At 20.8% G+C, this 18,673-nt stretch overlaps 4 protein-coding genes across 4 annotated transcripts; 2 read left to right on the top strand and 2 right to left on the bottom strand. All coding sequences in view use genetic code 6, as the record gives it.

The window, feature by feature from the left end:
- Window positions 1–366: 366 nt before the first annotated feature.
- Window positions 367–1,716, top strand: TTHERM_000632871 (hypothetical protein; the record flags this gene model as incomplete). Its single annotated transcript, XM_012796108.1, has 1 exon — window positions 367–1,716. One exon carries the CDS (start codon window positions 367–369, stop codon window positions 1,714–1,716), a length of 1,350 nt encoding a protein of 449 aa, XP_012651562.1.
- A 653-nt stretch (window positions 1,717–2,369) lies between these two features.
- TTHERM_00632870 (hypothetical protein) lies at window positions 2,370–9,944 on the top strand. Its single transcript, XM_001010025.3, has 15 exons — window positions 2,370–2,447; window positions 2,505–2,554; window positions 3,027–3,116; window positions 3,350–3,439; window positions 3,703–3,792; window positions 4,055–4,092; window positions 5,880–5,931; window positions 6,193–6,282; window positions 6,425–6,514; window positions 6,741–6,830; window positions 8,469–8,558; window positions 8,779–8,868; window positions 9,138–9,227; window positions 9,498–9,578; window positions 9,799–9,944. The coding sequence occupies exons 1-15, from the start codon at window positions 2,409–2,411 to the stop codon at window positions 9,869–9,871; spliced, it is 1,143 nt and encodes a 380-aa protein (XP_001010025.3). The 5' UTR covers window positions 2,370–2,408; the 3' UTR covers window positions 9,872–9,944.
- A 462-nt stretch (window positions 9,945–10,406) lies between these two features.
- Window positions 10,407–12,635, bottom strand: TTHERM_00632850 (AMP-binding enzyme family protein; the record flags this gene model as incomplete). The annotated part of the gene is made up of 3 exons (XM_001010023.2): window positions 10,407–10,573; window positions 10,637–10,878; window positions 10,939–12,635. The coding sequence occupies 3 exons, from the start codon at window positions 12,633–12,635 to the stop codon at window positions 10,407–10,409; spliced, it is 2,106 nt and encodes a 701-aa protein (XP_001010023.2).
- Window positions 12,636–15,035: 2,400 nt separating this feature from the next.
- On the bottom strand, window positions 15,036–15,947 carry TTHERM_00632840 (zinc finger, C3HC4 type (RING finger) protein; the record flags this gene model as incomplete). Its single annotated transcript, XM_001010022.2, has 1 exon — window positions 15,036–15,947. The coding sequence occupies one exon, from the start codon at window positions 15,945–15,947 to the stop codon at window positions 15,036–15,038; it is 912 nt and encodes a 303-aa protein (XP_001010022.2).
- Between the last annotated feature and the right edge of the window lie 2,726 nt (window positions 15,948–18,673).

Here is an 18,673-nt window from a genome sequence, read left to right as displayed (position 1 = left end):
AGTTTTTATTCATGTAAATCAATTTTAATTTAAACTATTACAAAAAATTCAAAAATTATAAAAATGCAAAAATTTAATTATTTCAAAAATAATTCAGAAAAACAACATTATTATTTTTTATTTGATTAAATTTGTTTTCTGTAAAAATTGTTTTGTTCTACTTAAATTATTAAATTTTGAATTTACAAAACTCAGACATTTTTTATGAAATGTTTTGAAAATTTGCTTTTTATATAAAATTTTTTGTTAAATTGCTTGACTTTAAAAAAATTAAATTAAAAATAAGGAGATTAATCGTTATGATACTATAAAAAGATTTATAAATCAAATATTTTGAATGTATTTTAATCAAAGAGTAAAACAAGAATGGAATTAAATAGTAGCGATAAAAGCGGTTTACCTTAGTCTTTTCCTAGCTAATAAAAGCAGTTTTTAACATCAAATATGAATATCAATGATGTTTACTTATTCTCTTCTTAAAAAAATATAGATGCAGACATTAAATGCTCTTCAAATTAAATTGAAAAAGATAATTTTCCTACAAGACCTTCTTATTTTACTATTGATGAAAAAAATAGCTCATTTACTAAAGAAATAAACCCTTCATTCAAATGCAACATACTAATTTGTAGGGGATGCTAGCTACTTTTGGGATATAAAACATTTATTTAAAAAAAGGAAAAACATTTCATGATTTTGAGTGGTTTACTCAATTATAAAATAGATCCTGAAGCTGAAGATGATCACTTTCTTTATGTGTTCTGCATGAGTTGTAATGAGTAGTTAGGAATCAAAATAAACAACAATTTCTTCATATACAATGCAATGATTTGTGAAAAAAATAGAATTATGACTGCTGCCATTATCTCCCTTAAGAAAGATTTAAATGATGAATTCGAAAAGCTTTTGAATATCATTAATTAGTAGCTTAATTTATAAATAACTATTCATCACTTTCACTTGTAAAAATCTCAACTCTAAAATTTTAAATTATAATTTAATTACGATATTTGCATAATCATTCATAAAGAAGAAGGCAGACTACTTCTTTTTGATGAAAATGGAATTTACAATCATGTTTACAGAGAATGCTTTAAAAACACTAAGGGTAATGTGTTGTTTATTTTGCTCTTGAATGACTATTTTCACTAGTAAAGCAGTTAAAAATATTTTTCCCAAAGTAAAACACACGAAAACAGCAGCTAAGATTGTGGCAGTAGTAAAGTAATCAATAATGAAAATAAATCTTAACTAAATGGGGATATATTCTCTATTTAAAATCCAATTTATGATAAAAATCTCATTAAAGATATTTCTGAGAATGGCAAACAGCCTCTCCTTCAACTACTAAGTAAAAACTAACTTGTAATGACTATTATAGAACAAATAAATATTTTACAGATAAATTTCCTAATGAATTTTGTACATAACTCACAATACAAACCGTTAGTCCCTAGTGAACTTAACTACAATCTAGGTTTTACTAAAATATACCTCAAAATCAACATTGAAAAAAGCTAAAATGCTGTCTTATCATATTTTATCTAGGAATCCCAAACAAAAAGTGAGTTTAATATTGTAATTCAGCAGTTATAGCAATAGAGTTTAAAAGTTTAAAAAATAAAAGATTCTCAAGACTCAGATACAAATCTTGAAAATTAAGTAAACGACGTTACTTATGAAAAAGAAAAAAATCAGAAATGTTCTATATTTTGAATAATAATTAATCATATTTTATTTTCTAAATAATAGATAAATGTCATATTAATTAAATATCATTTTAATGAAATTTTCTTATAAATATGTTTTAGATATTTATAATCAAATTTAATTAATTTATTCTATAAATGTAATAATAAATATCTAAATCATTTATTTCTTTACAATAAATAATTAAAAAAATGAATTACCTATTTCCTCATATGGAAAATAAAAATTAATAATTATTTTAATAGCTTAATCTAATTAATTAAGTTAATTCTAAAATGTATTCAAATAAATTGTTTAAATGAAAATTTGTATTTAATATTTTATTAATTTATAATGGTTTTAATTTTATATAGCATGTTAAATTAACTGATAATTTTATGTTTTTTAAATTTTTTATTAAAAATAATTAGAATTAATTAAGTGTAAATACCTCTAAAATTTTTTATATTATTGAGTTCATATTCTCATTATCCCTTATATCAAATTCTAGATAGTTAATATTGTATTTATAAGTACGCATTTTAAATAGAAATATTAACATTTAAAAATGAATTTTAAACTAACTTTCTTTTTTATGATATCTCTTTCTAGAAGTGAGTTTATAAATTGATATAATTAATTTTTCTTTTTATCTACTTATAAAAAATTTATTTAATTTGGATAAATTGCTATTGTATATTTTTGAAAGAAAAATATAAATGATATAATAGATTAAATACTATTACCAATTAAGTGATGTAATTATTTATTTTTTTATCAACATACTTTAAATTAATTTTTTCTAACATAAAAAGTTTTTTAACTCTTCACTTTAATCTCATTAGGTTCTCCATATTGATCTAAAGTATATTTAATTTATAATTATTATTATTATTATCATTCTCTTTTTATTTAACATTCAGTTTATTTAAAATATTATTTAATGTTTTTTATATATTTAATTTTCAATTTATTAAAAAAATAATTTTCTAATTGAAATTCTCATCAATATTTATCAAATATTTTTTATCAATTTTAACTTAATGTTAATTTCAATTTTTAATTATTTATTATTTGATATTTTTTCTTGATTTTTTGCTCTTTATGTCAGTCAATATTTTATCAAAGGAGTTATTTTATTTTTGATTATCATATTTTAAATTATAAAAACTTATTTAAAACAATAAACTTCTTTTAATTTATTTCTTTTATTTTTATTTGATTTTTTTCCTTCATTTTTTGTTATTTTAACTCATTCATTCATTATTTATTTTCAATTTTAACTTTTACTATTATTTTTAATTATTAATGAATATTTTTCTTCAATATTTATAAAGTTCCAGTTATATGTATGACGAAGATGTATCATTCTTAAGTTCTGCTTTAGCAAATTGTGTTAATCTCTCAAATTTGACACTTAACCTTTTGTAAAAAGAGTTTATTTAATTTTAATTGTGTATTTTTAATTTTAAAAACTAATTTTAAACAAACAATTAAGATCTTTTAATTTATTTCATTTATTTTTATTTTTCTTTTTATTGTGTTTGCTTTCTTTTTTTATTTACTAATTTAAATCTTTATTTTATTTTATTTATTACTTCTTCATTTTTTTCTTCTAATTAACAATTATTTATTTGTTTTTTCTTCAATATTTAAAAAGTAACAATTAAATTGGCGCAATTGGTGCATCAGGCTTAGGTTCTGCTTTAGCAAATTGCACTAATCTTTCAAATTTGACAATTAACATTAGGTAAAAATAGTTTATTTGCATTGGATTGTGATATTTTTAATTATAAAAATTAATTTTAAACAAAAAAGATCTTTTAATTTATTTGGTTTATTTTTCTTTTTCTTTTTATAATGATTGATTGATTGCTTTTTCTTTTTATTTACAAATTTAAATTTTATTTTAAATGTTTACTTTATTATAAATTAATCTTGTTATTTCTTTTTTTCTTCATTTTTTTCCTCTAATTAACTAATTTATTTTACATTTTTACTTCAAATAAAAAGGACTAATTAAATTGGCGATTAGGGTACATCAGGCTTAGGTTCTGGTTTAGCAAATTGCACTAATCTCTCAAATTTGACACTTAATCTTAAGTAAAAAGAGTTTATTTGTTTTGGATTGTGATTTTTTAATTTAAATATTAATTTAAAAAAATAAATATCTTTTAATTTATTTGATTTATTTTTCTTTTTCTTTATATTGATTGCACTTGATTGCTTTATCTCCTTTTTTTATTAATTTACCTCTTTATTTTATTTTCAATTTTCCTTTTATTATTAATTCATTTTTATTTATTTCTTCATTTTATCCTTATAATTAACTAATTAATAATATATTTGTTCTTCAATTAAAAAGTAAGAATTAAATTTCTGCGACTGGGGCATCAGGTTTAGGTTCTGCTTTAGCAAATTGCACTAATCTCTCAAATTTGACACTTAGTTTAAGGTAAAAAGAGTTTATTTGCTTTTGATTGTGATATTTTTAATTATAAAAGCTAATTTAAAACAATAAATATCTTTTAATTTATTTAATTTACTATTATAATTTTTATTTTTAATTTACTAACTTAAATTTTTGTTTTATTTTCAATTTTTACTTTATTTTTATTTATTATTTATTTTCTTCATTTTTTTCTTCTAAAAAACTAATTAATGATATATTTTTTCTTCAATTTTTAAAAAGTGACAATTAAATTGGTGATACATACATACATACTCGCACATGGTGACATGCACTCGGGATAGGGGCCCTATATATAATTACTTATACATTATTATTATACGTATACCAATTTATTTATATATAATTGTGGGTAATATATTAGAAGGGAAGGGTCACCTACACCCTAATGGCATTTCTACTAATCTTCCATGATTTGACTACGCATTATGCTCGCTTCCCATTTGTATTCCAGATCTTCTGTTCAGAATGGGGCCTCCTCTTTACCACCTATCAGATTTGGCCCTTCCCTCCTACCAAGGAGACCGCTGGTAACATTCACATTTTTACATGGAATTTTTCGAAATAAAGGGGGCGGTATAGGATTCGAACCCCCGATATCACTGCTAAGACCCTCCGACTCGCCCACTCGAGTCGCTTAGCCCTTCTTTAAATTGGTGATCAAGGTGCATCAGGCTTAAGTTCTACTTTAGCAAATTGTACTAATCTCTCAAATTTGGCAATTAACATTAGGTAAAAAGAGCTTATTTGTTTTGGGTAGTGATATTTTTAATTTTAAATAAAAACTAATTTAACAATAAAGATCCTTTAATTTATTTGATTTATTTTCTATTTATTTATATTCTGCTTGATTGCTTTTTATTTTTTCTTTGATAATTTAACTCTTTATTTTATTTTCAATTTTTACTTTTATAATTAATTAATCTAATTATTTCATATTTTTTCTTTATTACTTCATCTAATTAACTAATTAATTATAAATTTCAATATATTTTTTTTCTATATTTAAAAGTAACAATTAAATTGGTGATCAAGGTGGATCAGGCTTTGGTTCTGGTTTAGCAAATTGCACTAATCTCTCAAATTTAATAGTTGATCTTAGGTAAAAAGATTTATTTGTTTTGGATTGTGATATTTTTAATTATTAAAACTAATTTTAAACAATAAAGATTTTTTAATTTAATTGATTTATTTTTCTTTTCTTTTTATTGTGCTTACTTGCTTTTATTTCAATCTTTTTTAATTTAAATTATTAATTAATATACAACTTTTACTTCATTTTCTCCTTCTAATTAACAAATTAATTATATTTTTTTTCTTCAATATTTAAAAAGTAGCAATTAAATTGGTGCAATAGGTGCATCAGGCTTAGGTACTGCTTTAGCAAATTGCAATAATCTCTCAAATTTGACACTTGACATTAAGTAAAAAGAATTTATAAGTTTTGGATAGCAATATTTTTAATTAGAAATACTAATTTAAAACAATAAAGATCTTTTAATTTATTTGAATTATCTTTCTTTTTATTGTGCTTACTTGCTTTATTTTTTTATTTACTATTTAATTTTTTTTAAATGTTAGCTTTTATTATTAATTAATTAATCTTATTATTTCATATTTTTTCTTAATTTTTTACCTCTAATTAATTATTTTAATTATATATTTTTTCTTCATTTAAATAGTAGAAATTAAATTCGTGATGATGGTGGATCAGGCTTAGGTTTTGGTTTAGCAAATTGCACTAATCTTTCAAGTTTGACACTTGACCTTAGGTAAAAGAATTTATATGTTTTGGATTACAATATTTTTAATTATAAAAACTAATTTAAAACAATAAAGATCTTTTAATTATATGAATTATTTTTCTTTTTATCTTGCTTGCTTTCCTTTTATTCAATCTTTGTTAATTTAACTCATTATATTATTTTCAACTTTTACTTTTGTTAATAATTAATCTTATCATTTCATATTTTCTCTTAATTATATCTTTCTTATTAAAAACTTAACAATATATTTTTTCTTCAATTAAAAAGCTGGAATGAAATTGGTGATGCAGGTTCGTCAGGCTTATGTTCTGCTTTAGCAAATAGCACTACTCTCTCAAATTTGGCACTTAACTTTAAGTAAAAAGAGTTTATTTTTTTTTAATTGTGATATTCAAAAATATAAAAATTAATTTAAAACAAAAAAGATTTTTTATTGTTTAAAATTTTTTCTTCATTTTATCCTTCTAATTAATTATTTATTTTTTCTTCAATTAAAAAGTAGGAATGAAATCGGTGACGACGGTGCATAAGGCTTAGGTTCTGGTTTAGCAAAATGCATTAATCTCTCAAATTTAACACTTAACCTTAGGTAAAAAGAGTTTATTTGTTTTTGATTGCAATATTTTTAATTATAAATATTAATTTAAAACAATAAAGATCTTTTAATTTAATTTATTTATATTTCTTTTTTGTTTTTATCATGCTTTGTTGTTTTTATTTTTTCTTTGCTAATTTAAATCTTTATTTTATTTTCAATTTTTACTTTTATTATTAATTAATCTTATTATTTCATATTTTTTCTTCAATTTAAAAAGTTCTAATTCAATTGGTGCAACTGGTGCATCAGGCTTGGGTTCTACTTTGGCAAATTGCCTTAATCTCTCAAATTTAACACTTAACCTTAGGTAAATAGATTTTATTTGTTTTTGATTATGATATTTTTATTTTTAAAAACTAATTTAAAACAATCAAAATATTTTAATTTATATGATTTATTTTCATTTTCTTTTAATTATGCTTTTTTGCTTTTTTATTTACTAATTTAAGGGAGGGGGGGAGGGGTACGAATATTTTTTTTTAAATTTTAAAAATTTTAACATTGCTTAAAATTTAGCTTTTATTAATGAAATATTTTTTCTTCAATATTTAAAAAGTAACATTTAAATTGGTGATGATGGTGCATCAGGCTTAGGTTCTGTTTTAGCAAATTGCACTAATCTCTCAAATTTGGCACTTGACCTTAGGTAAAAAGAGTTTATTTATTTTGAGTTATGATATTTTTAATTATAAAAACTAATATTAAAAAATAAAGATCTTTTAATTTATTTGATTTATTTTTATTGAGCTTGTTTGCTTTTCTTTCCTTTTTTATTTACTAATTTAAATTCAATTTTATTTTCAATTTTTACTTTTATAATTAATTAATCTTATTATTTAATATTTATTCTTCTAATTAGCTAATTAATTGTATATTTTTTATTCAACATTTAAAAAGTGACTCTAAAATTAGTTATCAAGGTGCAACAGGCTTAGGTTCTGCTTTGATAAACTGCGTTAATCTCTCAAATTTGACACTTGACCTTAGGTAAGAAGAGTTTATTTATTTGGGATTGTGATATTTTTAATAATAAAAACTTATTTAAAACAATAGAGTTCTTTTAATTTATTTGAATTATTTTTCTTTTTGTTTTTATTGTGCTTGATTGATAATCTTATTTCTTTATTACTTTAACTAATTATTTTATTTTCAACTTTTGCTTTTATTATTTATTTCTTATTATTTCATATTTTTTCTTCATTTTTTCCTTCTAATTAACTAATTAAATTTATATTTTTTCTTCAATATTTAAAAAGTTACAATAAAATTGGCGAAATTGGTGCATCAGGCTTAGGTTCTGCTTTAGCAAATAGCATTAATCTTTCAAATTTGACACTTAACCTTAGGTAAAAAGAATTTATTTGTTTTGGATTGTGATATATTTAATTATAAAAAATAATTTAAAACAATAAATTCTTTTTGATTTATTTGATTTATTTTTCTTTATCTTTTTATTTTGCTTGTTTGTTTTTTCTTTTTTTACTAATTTAAATTTTTATTTAATTTTAAATATTTACTTTTATTATTAATTAATTAATCTTATTATTTTATATTTTTTCTTTATTTTTTTCTTCTAATAAACTTATTAATTTTATATTTTATCTTCAAAATTAAAAAGTGAGAATAGAATTGGTAATCAAGGCGCATCAGGCTTATGTTCTGCTTTAGCAAATTGCATTAATCTCTCAAAATTGGAACTTAAACTTTGGTAAAAAGAGTTTATTTCTTTTAGATTGCAATATTTTTATTATAAAATCTAATTTAAAACAATAAAGATTTTTAATTTATTTGATTTAGTTTTCTTTTTCTTTAATTATACTTGATTGCTTGTTCTTTTTTCTTTATTAATTTAACTCTTTATTTTATTTTATTTTCTTTACAATTTTTACTTTTATTATTTATTAATCTTACTATTTCATATTATTTTTATTCTTCAATTAAAAAGTTCTAATTACATTGGTGAAATTGGTGCATCAGGCTTAGGTTCTGGTTTAGTAAAATGCACTAATCTCTCAAATTTGACACTTAATCTTAGGTAAAAACAGTTTATTTGTTTTGGATTGTGATATTTTTAATTATAAAAACTAATTTGATTGTGCTTACTTGCTTTTTCTTCAATCTTTATTACTTTAACTCATTATTTACTTTCAACTTTTGTTTTTATTATTAATTCATCTTATTATTTAGTATTTTCTCTTCATTTTTTCCTTCTAATTAACTAATTAATTATATATTTTTTATAAATATTTAAAAAGCAGCAATAAAATTGGCGATCAAGGTACATTACTCTTAGGTTCTGCTTTAGGAAATTGCACTAATCTCACAAATTTAACTCTAAACCTTTGGTAAAAACAGCTTATTTATTTTGGATTATGATATACTTGATTATAAAAATTAATTTAAAACAATAAAGATCTTTTAATTTAATTTAATTTCTTTAAATTTCATTTTCTTTTTATTATGCTTGGTTGCTTTTATTTTTCTTTGCTAATTTAAATCTTTATTTTATTTTATTTTATTTTTAATTTTTACTTTTATTATGAATTAATTAATCTTATTATTTCATATTTGTCCTTCTAATTAATGATATATTTTTTATTCAATATTTAAAAAGTGACAACAAAATTGGTTATCAAGGTGCATCAGGCTTAGGTTCTGCTTTGACTAATTGCATTAATCTCTCAAATTTGACACTTGACCTTAGGTAAATAGAGTTTATTTATTTTGGATTGTGATATTTTTAATTATAAAAATTAATTTAAAATAATAAAAATTCCTTAACTTATTTTATTTATTTGTTTTTTTATTTTTATTGTGTAATTTACTTTTTCTATTTTTTCTAAGCTAATTTAAATTATTATTTTATTTTTAATATTTACTTTTATTATTTTTAATCTAATTATTTTTTCTTCATTTTTTCTTTCTAATTAACTATTTATTGATAAATTTTTCTTCAATATTTAAATAAAAAAAGTTCTAATGATATAGGGCCATCAAGCTTAGGTTCTAGTTTAGCAAATTGTATTAATCTCTTAAATTTGACACTTAACCTTCGGTAAAAAGAATTCATTTGTTTTGGATTGTGATATTTTAAATTATAGAAACTAATTTAAAATAATAAAGATCTTATTTTTAATTTACTTGATTTACTTTTCTTTATCTTTTTATTTTTCTAAGTTCATTTTATTTATTAATTTAAGAAATAATTTTTAATTAATTTTAAAAGTTATTTTACTTAATATTTATTTGAAATTTACATTAATTTATAATAAAAGTTATAACCGAATTAGTGGATCATTAAAATATATATGGTAAAATAAGAAGTCTATCCCATAGGGGTATTTTTGACACTCATTTTTCAAAATTTTAAATCAGGTTTTACTCCTTACTGTATTAAAATTTAATTCTTTTCTCTTTTTATTATTATTGTTAGTATGTATATATTTTTAATTTAACAAAATTTTATGTAAAGATAAAATATATTATCAGATTAATTAAATATGTGAAGATATTTTTTAGTAAAAGATACTTTATATTTAAAGATTTAATTATTCATAAAATAAACAAATGATTTACTTTTATTAAATAGAAAAAATTCAATTTTTTTCATTTCCCTAAATTCTATTTAAATCTGTATATTTATTAGCAAATAAGGGTTATTAACATTTTATTATTTTATGTATACTTTATATTCACTTTCTTTTTTGTAAATTTTTAATTATTTTCAGCAACACATGCATTCATTCATACATACATAAATAGACAAATGTGAAAATGTGCTTTGAAATAAAAAATAATTTTTATTATTTTTAGTAAAATTATTTTTGATAATTTGTTATTATTTACTTGTATTTTTATTTAATAACTACTTTTAATTTTTAAATCATTCATTAAAATCTTTACATATAGATGTAAATATTCTATAATCTATTTCACTTAGACTTTAATTATTTTAGCATCTTGATAAAAATTACTAAATATGCTGATTCTGTAGCTGTGATGATTAGGATATAGAAAACTGCTACTCGTAGTAGCTTAAATTTTGTTAATCTTTATAAGAATAAAAATAATTTTTAAAGTAAAATTAAAATAACATTCAAATTAAATAAATACCTTCAACAGATAAACAGCCACAATGACTTAAATTGGAGTTTAAATAATCAGATGAACAACCAATAAGTTGCAAAGAAGCCAACTAGTCTTTTGTTAAAATCATCATTATTGCTTTTTTCAATAAAATGATGTCTTGATATACCTATAATATGTCAAGTCCTTTATTCACTTGATTTTCGACTAGTTTTACCATTTACTAATTGATTCCCTTTGACTTTAAATATTCTTTTTTATTGCAACACCTTTTTAGTATTCAAAAATAGTCATTCATTTTTTAATTAATAAAAAAATAATTTAATTACTTGTATCCAAAAATTATTCTTCGAATTTTTTCTGAAAAATTAAAATTATTCACTAAATTGAATTTTTATAACTAATTGGAATTATTTTAATTAGTTTCTGTATTAATTTCTTTAGTCTAATTAGGTTTAATATTAGAGAACATTTTTTAGATTGAATTAACTGAAAGTGCTTTATCAGAGAAAGATAAAATATTAGACTCTGATTTCTTTAAACATTCTTAATTATCTTAAAATTGATTTGGCAAGGATTAATTTTCCACCAATAAATTAGTTTAAGATTTTCTATTAGATTTCTCAAACAAAAATTATTCTTGCTGCATAACAATTAAACTGTTTTTTGCATTCTATTTTATAGGAGAACTACTCATCGTATTAGAAACATTGTTCAAATTTTGGCAGGATCCATGATGATTTACTTTTTAATTAGAAGCTTATCTCATAAATCCAAATAATTTTTATTTTTGAAAGAAAGATGGTATTTTGTTTGTTTCGCCTTCTATTTTCTCTTCAATTTCATCCAAGCTAGACTTTTTTTCTACTTTTTTAACTTCTTTTTTTCTAGCTTCTATTTAATCTACATTTTTATTTTATAATGTTTAGCTAATACCTTGATGTAAATTCATTGATTTTAGCATTTTTAGGTAAGAGCCTGGATAAATACTTTACAAAAAAAGCATCATAAAATCTTTTTTTATTGATCTTTTTGAAATAGCTCTGCACAGAACTCCAGAAATCATTAAAAGAGTAAAAACACCGTTAACAAGAGCTAGAACTTAGGGCAGGGTTGGATATTAAATTTAAATTTCTTAATACATTTCATCAACTAAGAAGGCTACCTAGCTGTAATAGCTAACACCTGCATATGCTATACAATCGCTTCTGCTTAAAGTCTGATTTTGCAAATCATACTCTAAAGGAGAAGAAAAAGCCTCTACATCTTGAATTAACATTCCTTAGGTCACAGAAGTAACCTACTTTTAGGCTTTAAAAGTTGAAAGTATTTAAGCACTATACATTGTGTAAATAAAGAAAGTTCTATAATTAGTTTAAATTTTTCTGGTTTATGTGTTAAATTAAGAAGTGTACAATCTAAATTTTATACCTCCATCTACTGCATTTATTATATAATCTATTTCTGCTTAGCTTGCGCAATTATCTGGAACATATTTTTTTTATGCATCAATATCTAAACAACCATAAGTAAAGATCTTGATTTAAGATAATACACCTTGATTAGAATTAAGAGTGAGTGCAATATCTGATACTTTGGTAAAATCTAAGCAATAATATCCTTTCAGATTTTTACTTGAGCACTTTATAATATCAAGCGGAATCATTGTATTCTCATTCTCATCTTAATTTAAGAAATAAGCAAGAAATACAACATAAGTTTTACCATTCTCCTTTTCTAATATATCAATACTCTTGTTCAAACTGTGTTCAAATCTAAATCCAATTAAGTCTGAATTCAAATCAATTGTTATTGTTTCTTCTGTAATAAAATTTTGGGATTTGTAGTTAGGTTATATTTAATTCAGATCATATTACCTAAATAAATAGATTGAGTAAGAAACCATTGCTATAACAATTAAAATGGAAGTAAATGATCCAAAAAGGGTTCCCTTTTTATGGTGTTATCCTCCTACGTTAAAAGTGAATTAAGACGAAAATAAATCTAGTTTTGAGCAAATCATCATTTTGTTTTATTTGTTTTTGTTCGTTTATTTCTAAGTGCTTATCTGCTGTTATTATGTATAAATAAGTAGATGTTTGTTTGTTTGTTTGTCTGTTTATTGATTGATTGATGCTTAATTTTTTTATTTAATAAATAACAAAAGTTTTTTGCTTATTTTTGTTAGTTTTCAATAAAACAAAAGTATATTTTCTTTTCTTTACTTTTCTAGTGATGGTTAAGTAAGTTTTTTATGATAATTAATAAGTTTAAAATTATCAAAATATGCTTTTTAAATTAAAAGCATTTGTTTGCATTTTTTAGTTGTAAATTTAACTCTATCTAATATAAAAACTGATATATAATGTCTTATAATTAGTTATTGTTGATTAATTTGCCTAAAAAAAGTTTCGATTAAGAAGTAGAACCATTTAATTAATCACAGTTTCTTATTATAAGTTAAATTTCGTCATAAATTACTTTAGATTCTTATGAAATTTATTATTCTCTTTAGCAAGAAATCTAGTTAAGAAATTTCATCTAAAAATATTTAGGCTAAAAAAAAGATGCCTATTTCTTTTTTAAAATTTTTATAATGAATCAAAGTATTTTATTTAGGATATTTTAGTAATAGAAAAAGGATATAAAGTGAAATAAGTAGTGCTTAAAATAAGGAGGGATTTACCAATCTGATTCCTTAAAAAATTAATTCTGGAACAAAACTTTTTTTCAAAAAAATTTTTAATAAATATTTTGATGGACTTTATTTTTTGTCTTATATTTACATTATTTTATTTAAATTTTTTATATTTGTTTATATTTCTTATATAGCTATTTTTAGTAATTAAATTGATGTATCAGTACAATAAATAATATTTATTAATGTTTTTATTACACTAAAATATTTGTTTATGTATTTATCTTATCTTGAGCTTTCAATTGCTTTCAATTAACGATATATATGAAAAATTAATAGTAAAAAATTAATTAAGTTATTTATGAGGTTTCCTAACGCTTTTAAACTACTGATGCCAAATTTTTTCTATTACTTTTATGTAAATTATAATTTCGTTAAAATTATCAAAAAAAAATGATGTTTATGAGCTTGAGTTTGTTTAAAACAAACAAAAAGATACTTTTAAATAAAAAGATATCATCAAGAAAAATAGTTTTTTAGAAAATCACACATTTTATCCTTAAAATAAGGGATTAATTAATTGTTTAATCTTTTAATATCAGTTATTAATCTAACTTTATAAAAATTCTGCTAAATCTATTTTTTTTCAGTATTTAATTAACATGTATTTGAATCAATTATTTATTTTGAACAATTTTATTTTCAAATATTTTAATTTTTAATTAAACATTTTTTGAAATAAAATAATTATTTTTGAGACAAATGTTTATAATTCTATTTAATTTTTTGTGAAATTAATTTAAAAAAGCATATAATTTATTTAACAAAAACTAGGATTGTTAAAATAATACATTTAAAACTTAATTTTAGATTTATTTTTAAATTCTTAACAATTTTGATAAATTAGTATTTATATTTATAAATTAATTTATAAATAGATTGATAGAAAAATAAAAAATAAATAAACAAAGCAATATTTTAATATGTTTTACTATTAACCTATTTCTTGAATAAAAAAATAAGTTAACAAAAATTGTTTATAAAAGAATATAAATAAAAGTGACAAACACTTCAAAATATTATCTATTCAAGTATGAAATTTAAAAATTAAACTCAAAGTAATGTTTTGATAATTTCTGATGTTAAAATTAAATTTGAATTATTTGTTCTAAAATACATATTTCGAAATATCTTTTATCAGAAAAAAGATATTTTTGCTACTTAATTGAGCAAAACATTTTCAAATTATTTTATTAAACGACTTTTAAAAATTGAATAGCTTTTCACAGCTAATCATTACTTAGATCTGAGTGCATTTATTTTAATTTAACGATTGATTTCTAGTGAGAAATAGCTATATTTCTACTATTTTATTAATAAATTGGAATTTAATTGCTTTACAAATCATAATTACAGTTTACACTAACAAAATTAAAAAGCATTAATAAAAATAATCAAAAATATTTATATGCTTACTTAATACATTTAATTTTAAAGATATATTTAAGCAAAATAATAAATTCAAATTATTTCAATCTTATCTTTCTTTTTTATGAGATATTCTTATTCAATTTTAACAAAAATAAAGAATGAGTAACGAAAGAATGATTTTATGAATTTAGATATAAATTAATAAAATAAATACAAAAATATATTAAATAATAAATAGATAAAATAAGAAAATATTTTTTTTATAAGATTGTTAAATGATCGATTGATATACATGGTTTTAGTTTTAAGTTTATATTAAATTCATTGATTATTATGCTTTATTATTAAATAAATTAATCAATAATGAGCGGCCTATAAATATTGCTAACTAGAGTACTGTAAATTATCTGATGTTCTTGGAATGTGATGAATATGATTTTCTTCATCTGCATCTACTATGTTACCTATGCTGGGTTAAGGGTTGTATATTTATCCTTCTTCTTAATTTTCGTTTTGATTATGGATATCAGAGTGGCCAATTTAGATAATTTGCTAGTCAATCAAATCACCGTTTTACCTCATAATTTGCTAGAAAAGCTAATCATTATTATTAGTATTGCTATTGGTTGAAATGGAAATATCAGAATCTTCCAAGCTTTAAATTACTAGCTAACTCCTTTAAATGACTTTTGACCTACAGTTTGGACAGCTATTTTTATTTTTTAGCCAAGTATCTAAACACTCAGAATGAAACATGTGTTTACACTCCAATTCATATATAGAACTTTTATTTTCGATTTCTAAAAAGCAGATAGAGCATGTTTGGCTTGGTTAACTCTGCTTAGGCTCTAATTAGATGGCTTCAAACTATGTCTTTTTTAGAGTTTGTAGCTCAACTTCGTTCAAGCCATCTGTAGATTTTGCTCTTTATCTAATATTGTTACTGGAAATATCAACAGCTCGTCTTTAAGGATTATGACCTAAATTTCTGTCAGAAAAAATGTTGTATAATTCAAGATACTTCCAAGCTTTATAAACTTTATACATGGAGAAGCATAAGATTGAGAAGGTAATTGCAGCCAAAATTAGTAAAAATTAAGTTTTTTAAGTGTTATTATTATTATATAGAGAGTTATTAGTCGAGTTATTTTATTAGCTTTACTTTGATTAATCAATTAAATTATTATCAATGTCTTAGAGTGAACTTTTTATTTCTAGTAAAAGCATTACAGAGTAGCAGACTTTTCCAATGTCGCCGGCCAGAGGCATACTCAAAATAATGAAAAATTTACAAAAAACAAGCTAGAAGAGCAACTTTTAAAGTAATTTGTATTAGTTGTCTGAGTAAGAGAGCTAATTTATGACTAAGTAGGATAAAAAGCTGATAAATGAGTTAGAGTAATGTAGGAAATGGAATATGCAGGCTGTAGAAGTTTGTGAAAACATTTAAGTAAAGCTGACAACTTAGTAGTGTAAGCTGTAGTGTATGTAAGTAGAGAAGAACATAGAGAAAACATAAATCCAGTCTTCAGTAGAGTCTGTTAAAACAAACAGTTTTCTAGAAAAGTTGTTGACTATCATCGCGATGTTAAGCAATATGTTTAAAAGCCAAAACAAATGAAAGTAATTATAACCTTGGATATTGTAAAATAGAATGTCATCATCATCGAAAAAAAAATCTCTTTATTTTTTTTAAAAGAATAAGAAAGCACTTATCAATGTATTTAGCATAAAAGCACGAGTCAATATGTAGCTAATGTCATTTTAAAAGTTGTTTTTGACTTCATTAACGAAGAAGTATAGACCAACCAAAACTAGAAGTTATGCAAATATTGAAAATTTTTTATTCATCTTCGCTGTTTATAAATTTATAAGAAAATAGTCGTCAGGCTGCTATAAATGAGATTCAAAAGTATTCCTTATTATGAGTAGTGTCTTAGTATATAATGTATTTTATGCTTTAGAGAGAGCTTTAAAAATAATTACTTAAGTCTACTATTTTGCTATTTGGCTATATTAATGCTTTTTTGCTTATTTATTTAGAACAACTGTAAAAAGCTAAACAATTTTTTTAATACTAAATAGTATGTATGTAGTCTTAATTAAGTTTTTGTGATTATTATTTTTTTGTTTGAATTTTTTTTTATTGAAAAATGAATTATATTTTTTTAATAAATTAAATTAAAAAATAATTCACAAATCTTCATTGAATAATTAATTAATTATCCTTATTATTCTATCTATCTATCTTACGGTGTTTTTTTCATCGCTTATTTAACAAAATTTTTGATTTTCATACAAATTCCCATTTATATTAAATAGCTATTTTGGTGTTTATAAATCTATATTACTGACTTATCATTTATTACAAAGAATACAATCATTTGTTAAAAAAAATAAGCATAAAGTCTAAATAAAAATAATCTTATTTCAAGCTAAATTTACTTTTTTTCTATTTTTATGTATCTACTTTATAAAACCATCATAATAAATAGCAAAAAGAGACAAAAAGTTGTTTGATTCAAGGAGGCATAAAAAAAATATATCCGAATTTTATTCTTTAACTTAATTCAAAATTTTAATAGATAAATTTTTCAAATCCTAGAAGATCTTTAAAGAAAATAGGATAAAGAAATATTAGAAAAAATTGTTTTTAATTAAAAATAAATCATAACCACAATTTTTGGATTAACTAGTCAATTTTTGTGCATAATTTATATAAAAAGAGAGTAATTCAAAATGTTTATTAAAACGCTTAATCTTTAGTGTATATTTTCTACTAAAGAAATTTATTTCAATCATTCACTCCTTACTTCCTTCATCCTTTTATGATTTCCAAATTAATCAGATTATCTTTTTACGTGATAATTTATTCAGATTACATTAATAAATAACAAGTACTTGAGAATTATATTTTTACATCTCCAAAAAAATTTTATTAAATACAGATCAACCTTACAATAAATACGGAAATAAAGTTTTAATCAAAACTATTAATACCAAAAATAGTCATAAGATATTTAAGAAAACACTTAAAACTTAATTTGTTTTCTTAATCATTCAAAAAAAAAAATATGTTTGGAAAGGAAAATAGAGTGACTGCATTAAAAAAATTGAAATTTTTAATAAAATTGAAATTTGATTAATTTTATATGAATTTAATCTTCGTGTTATTAGCAAAATTATAAATTTATCTAAGAAAGTCTATTTTTTGAGAATAAATAAATGATTAATTTATTTGTGAAAAATGATAAAAATTTAGGTTAACTTGGAATGAATCTTTTAATAAACTAACAAATCTCATAAGAAATCAAAAAAAAATTAGTTAAATCAAGAACTCACTCATTAGATTTTACACAAAATAGAAAACCAAAATAAAAAAGTAACACTTTTCCCTTTTATTTTAATATAACCAAATTAATACTCTAAAATATTTATTTCTTTTTCAAAAGATAAATAAATTTAAATGATAAATATTATTCTAAATTTATTTAAATAATCTATATTATTTTTTAAATCAGCTTAAACCCTATAAAAATCTTTAGAAAATCAACTATTATTTCAATCTTTGAACCTATTTTTTGTCATTTGATTATGTTAATTTTTCGATGGTTTGTAATTTTTGCAAATTTGACTGATTAAAAAGTATTTTATTAGCTACGATGAAATAGATATGAATTTAATTAAAAGAAAAGGTAGCAAATGTTTAAAAATGTCTAAATATTTAATTAATATATGTATGTATATATGGAATAATATAAAATATTCAAAATAGAATTAAATTAATAACACATACTTTAAAGATATATTATATTTATTTATTTATTTGTTTGTTTATTGAATTTAATTTATAATTTGCGTTTAACTTTCATTTTTGACATAGTTATTGTAAAATTAAATTATTTTTGGTCAATAAATTAAAATTTTTGCCAAAAAGAAGTCCAATATTCCTATTGTTTTACTAGTTATTTAGTTTTTAATTAACAAAAGAAATA

The sequence above is a fragment of the Tetrahymena thermophila genome (genome assembly GCF_000189635.1).
Source record: "Tetrahymena thermophila SB210 genomic scaffold scf_8254764, whole genome shotgun sequence".
Lineage (NCBI taxonomy): Eukaryota > Ciliophora > Oligohymenophorea > Hymenostomatida > Tetrahymenidae > Tetrahymena > Tetrahymena thermophila.
The sequence above is the reverse complement of the archived record's forward strand: the minus strand, read 5'-3'. Positions and strand labels throughout refer to the sequence as shown.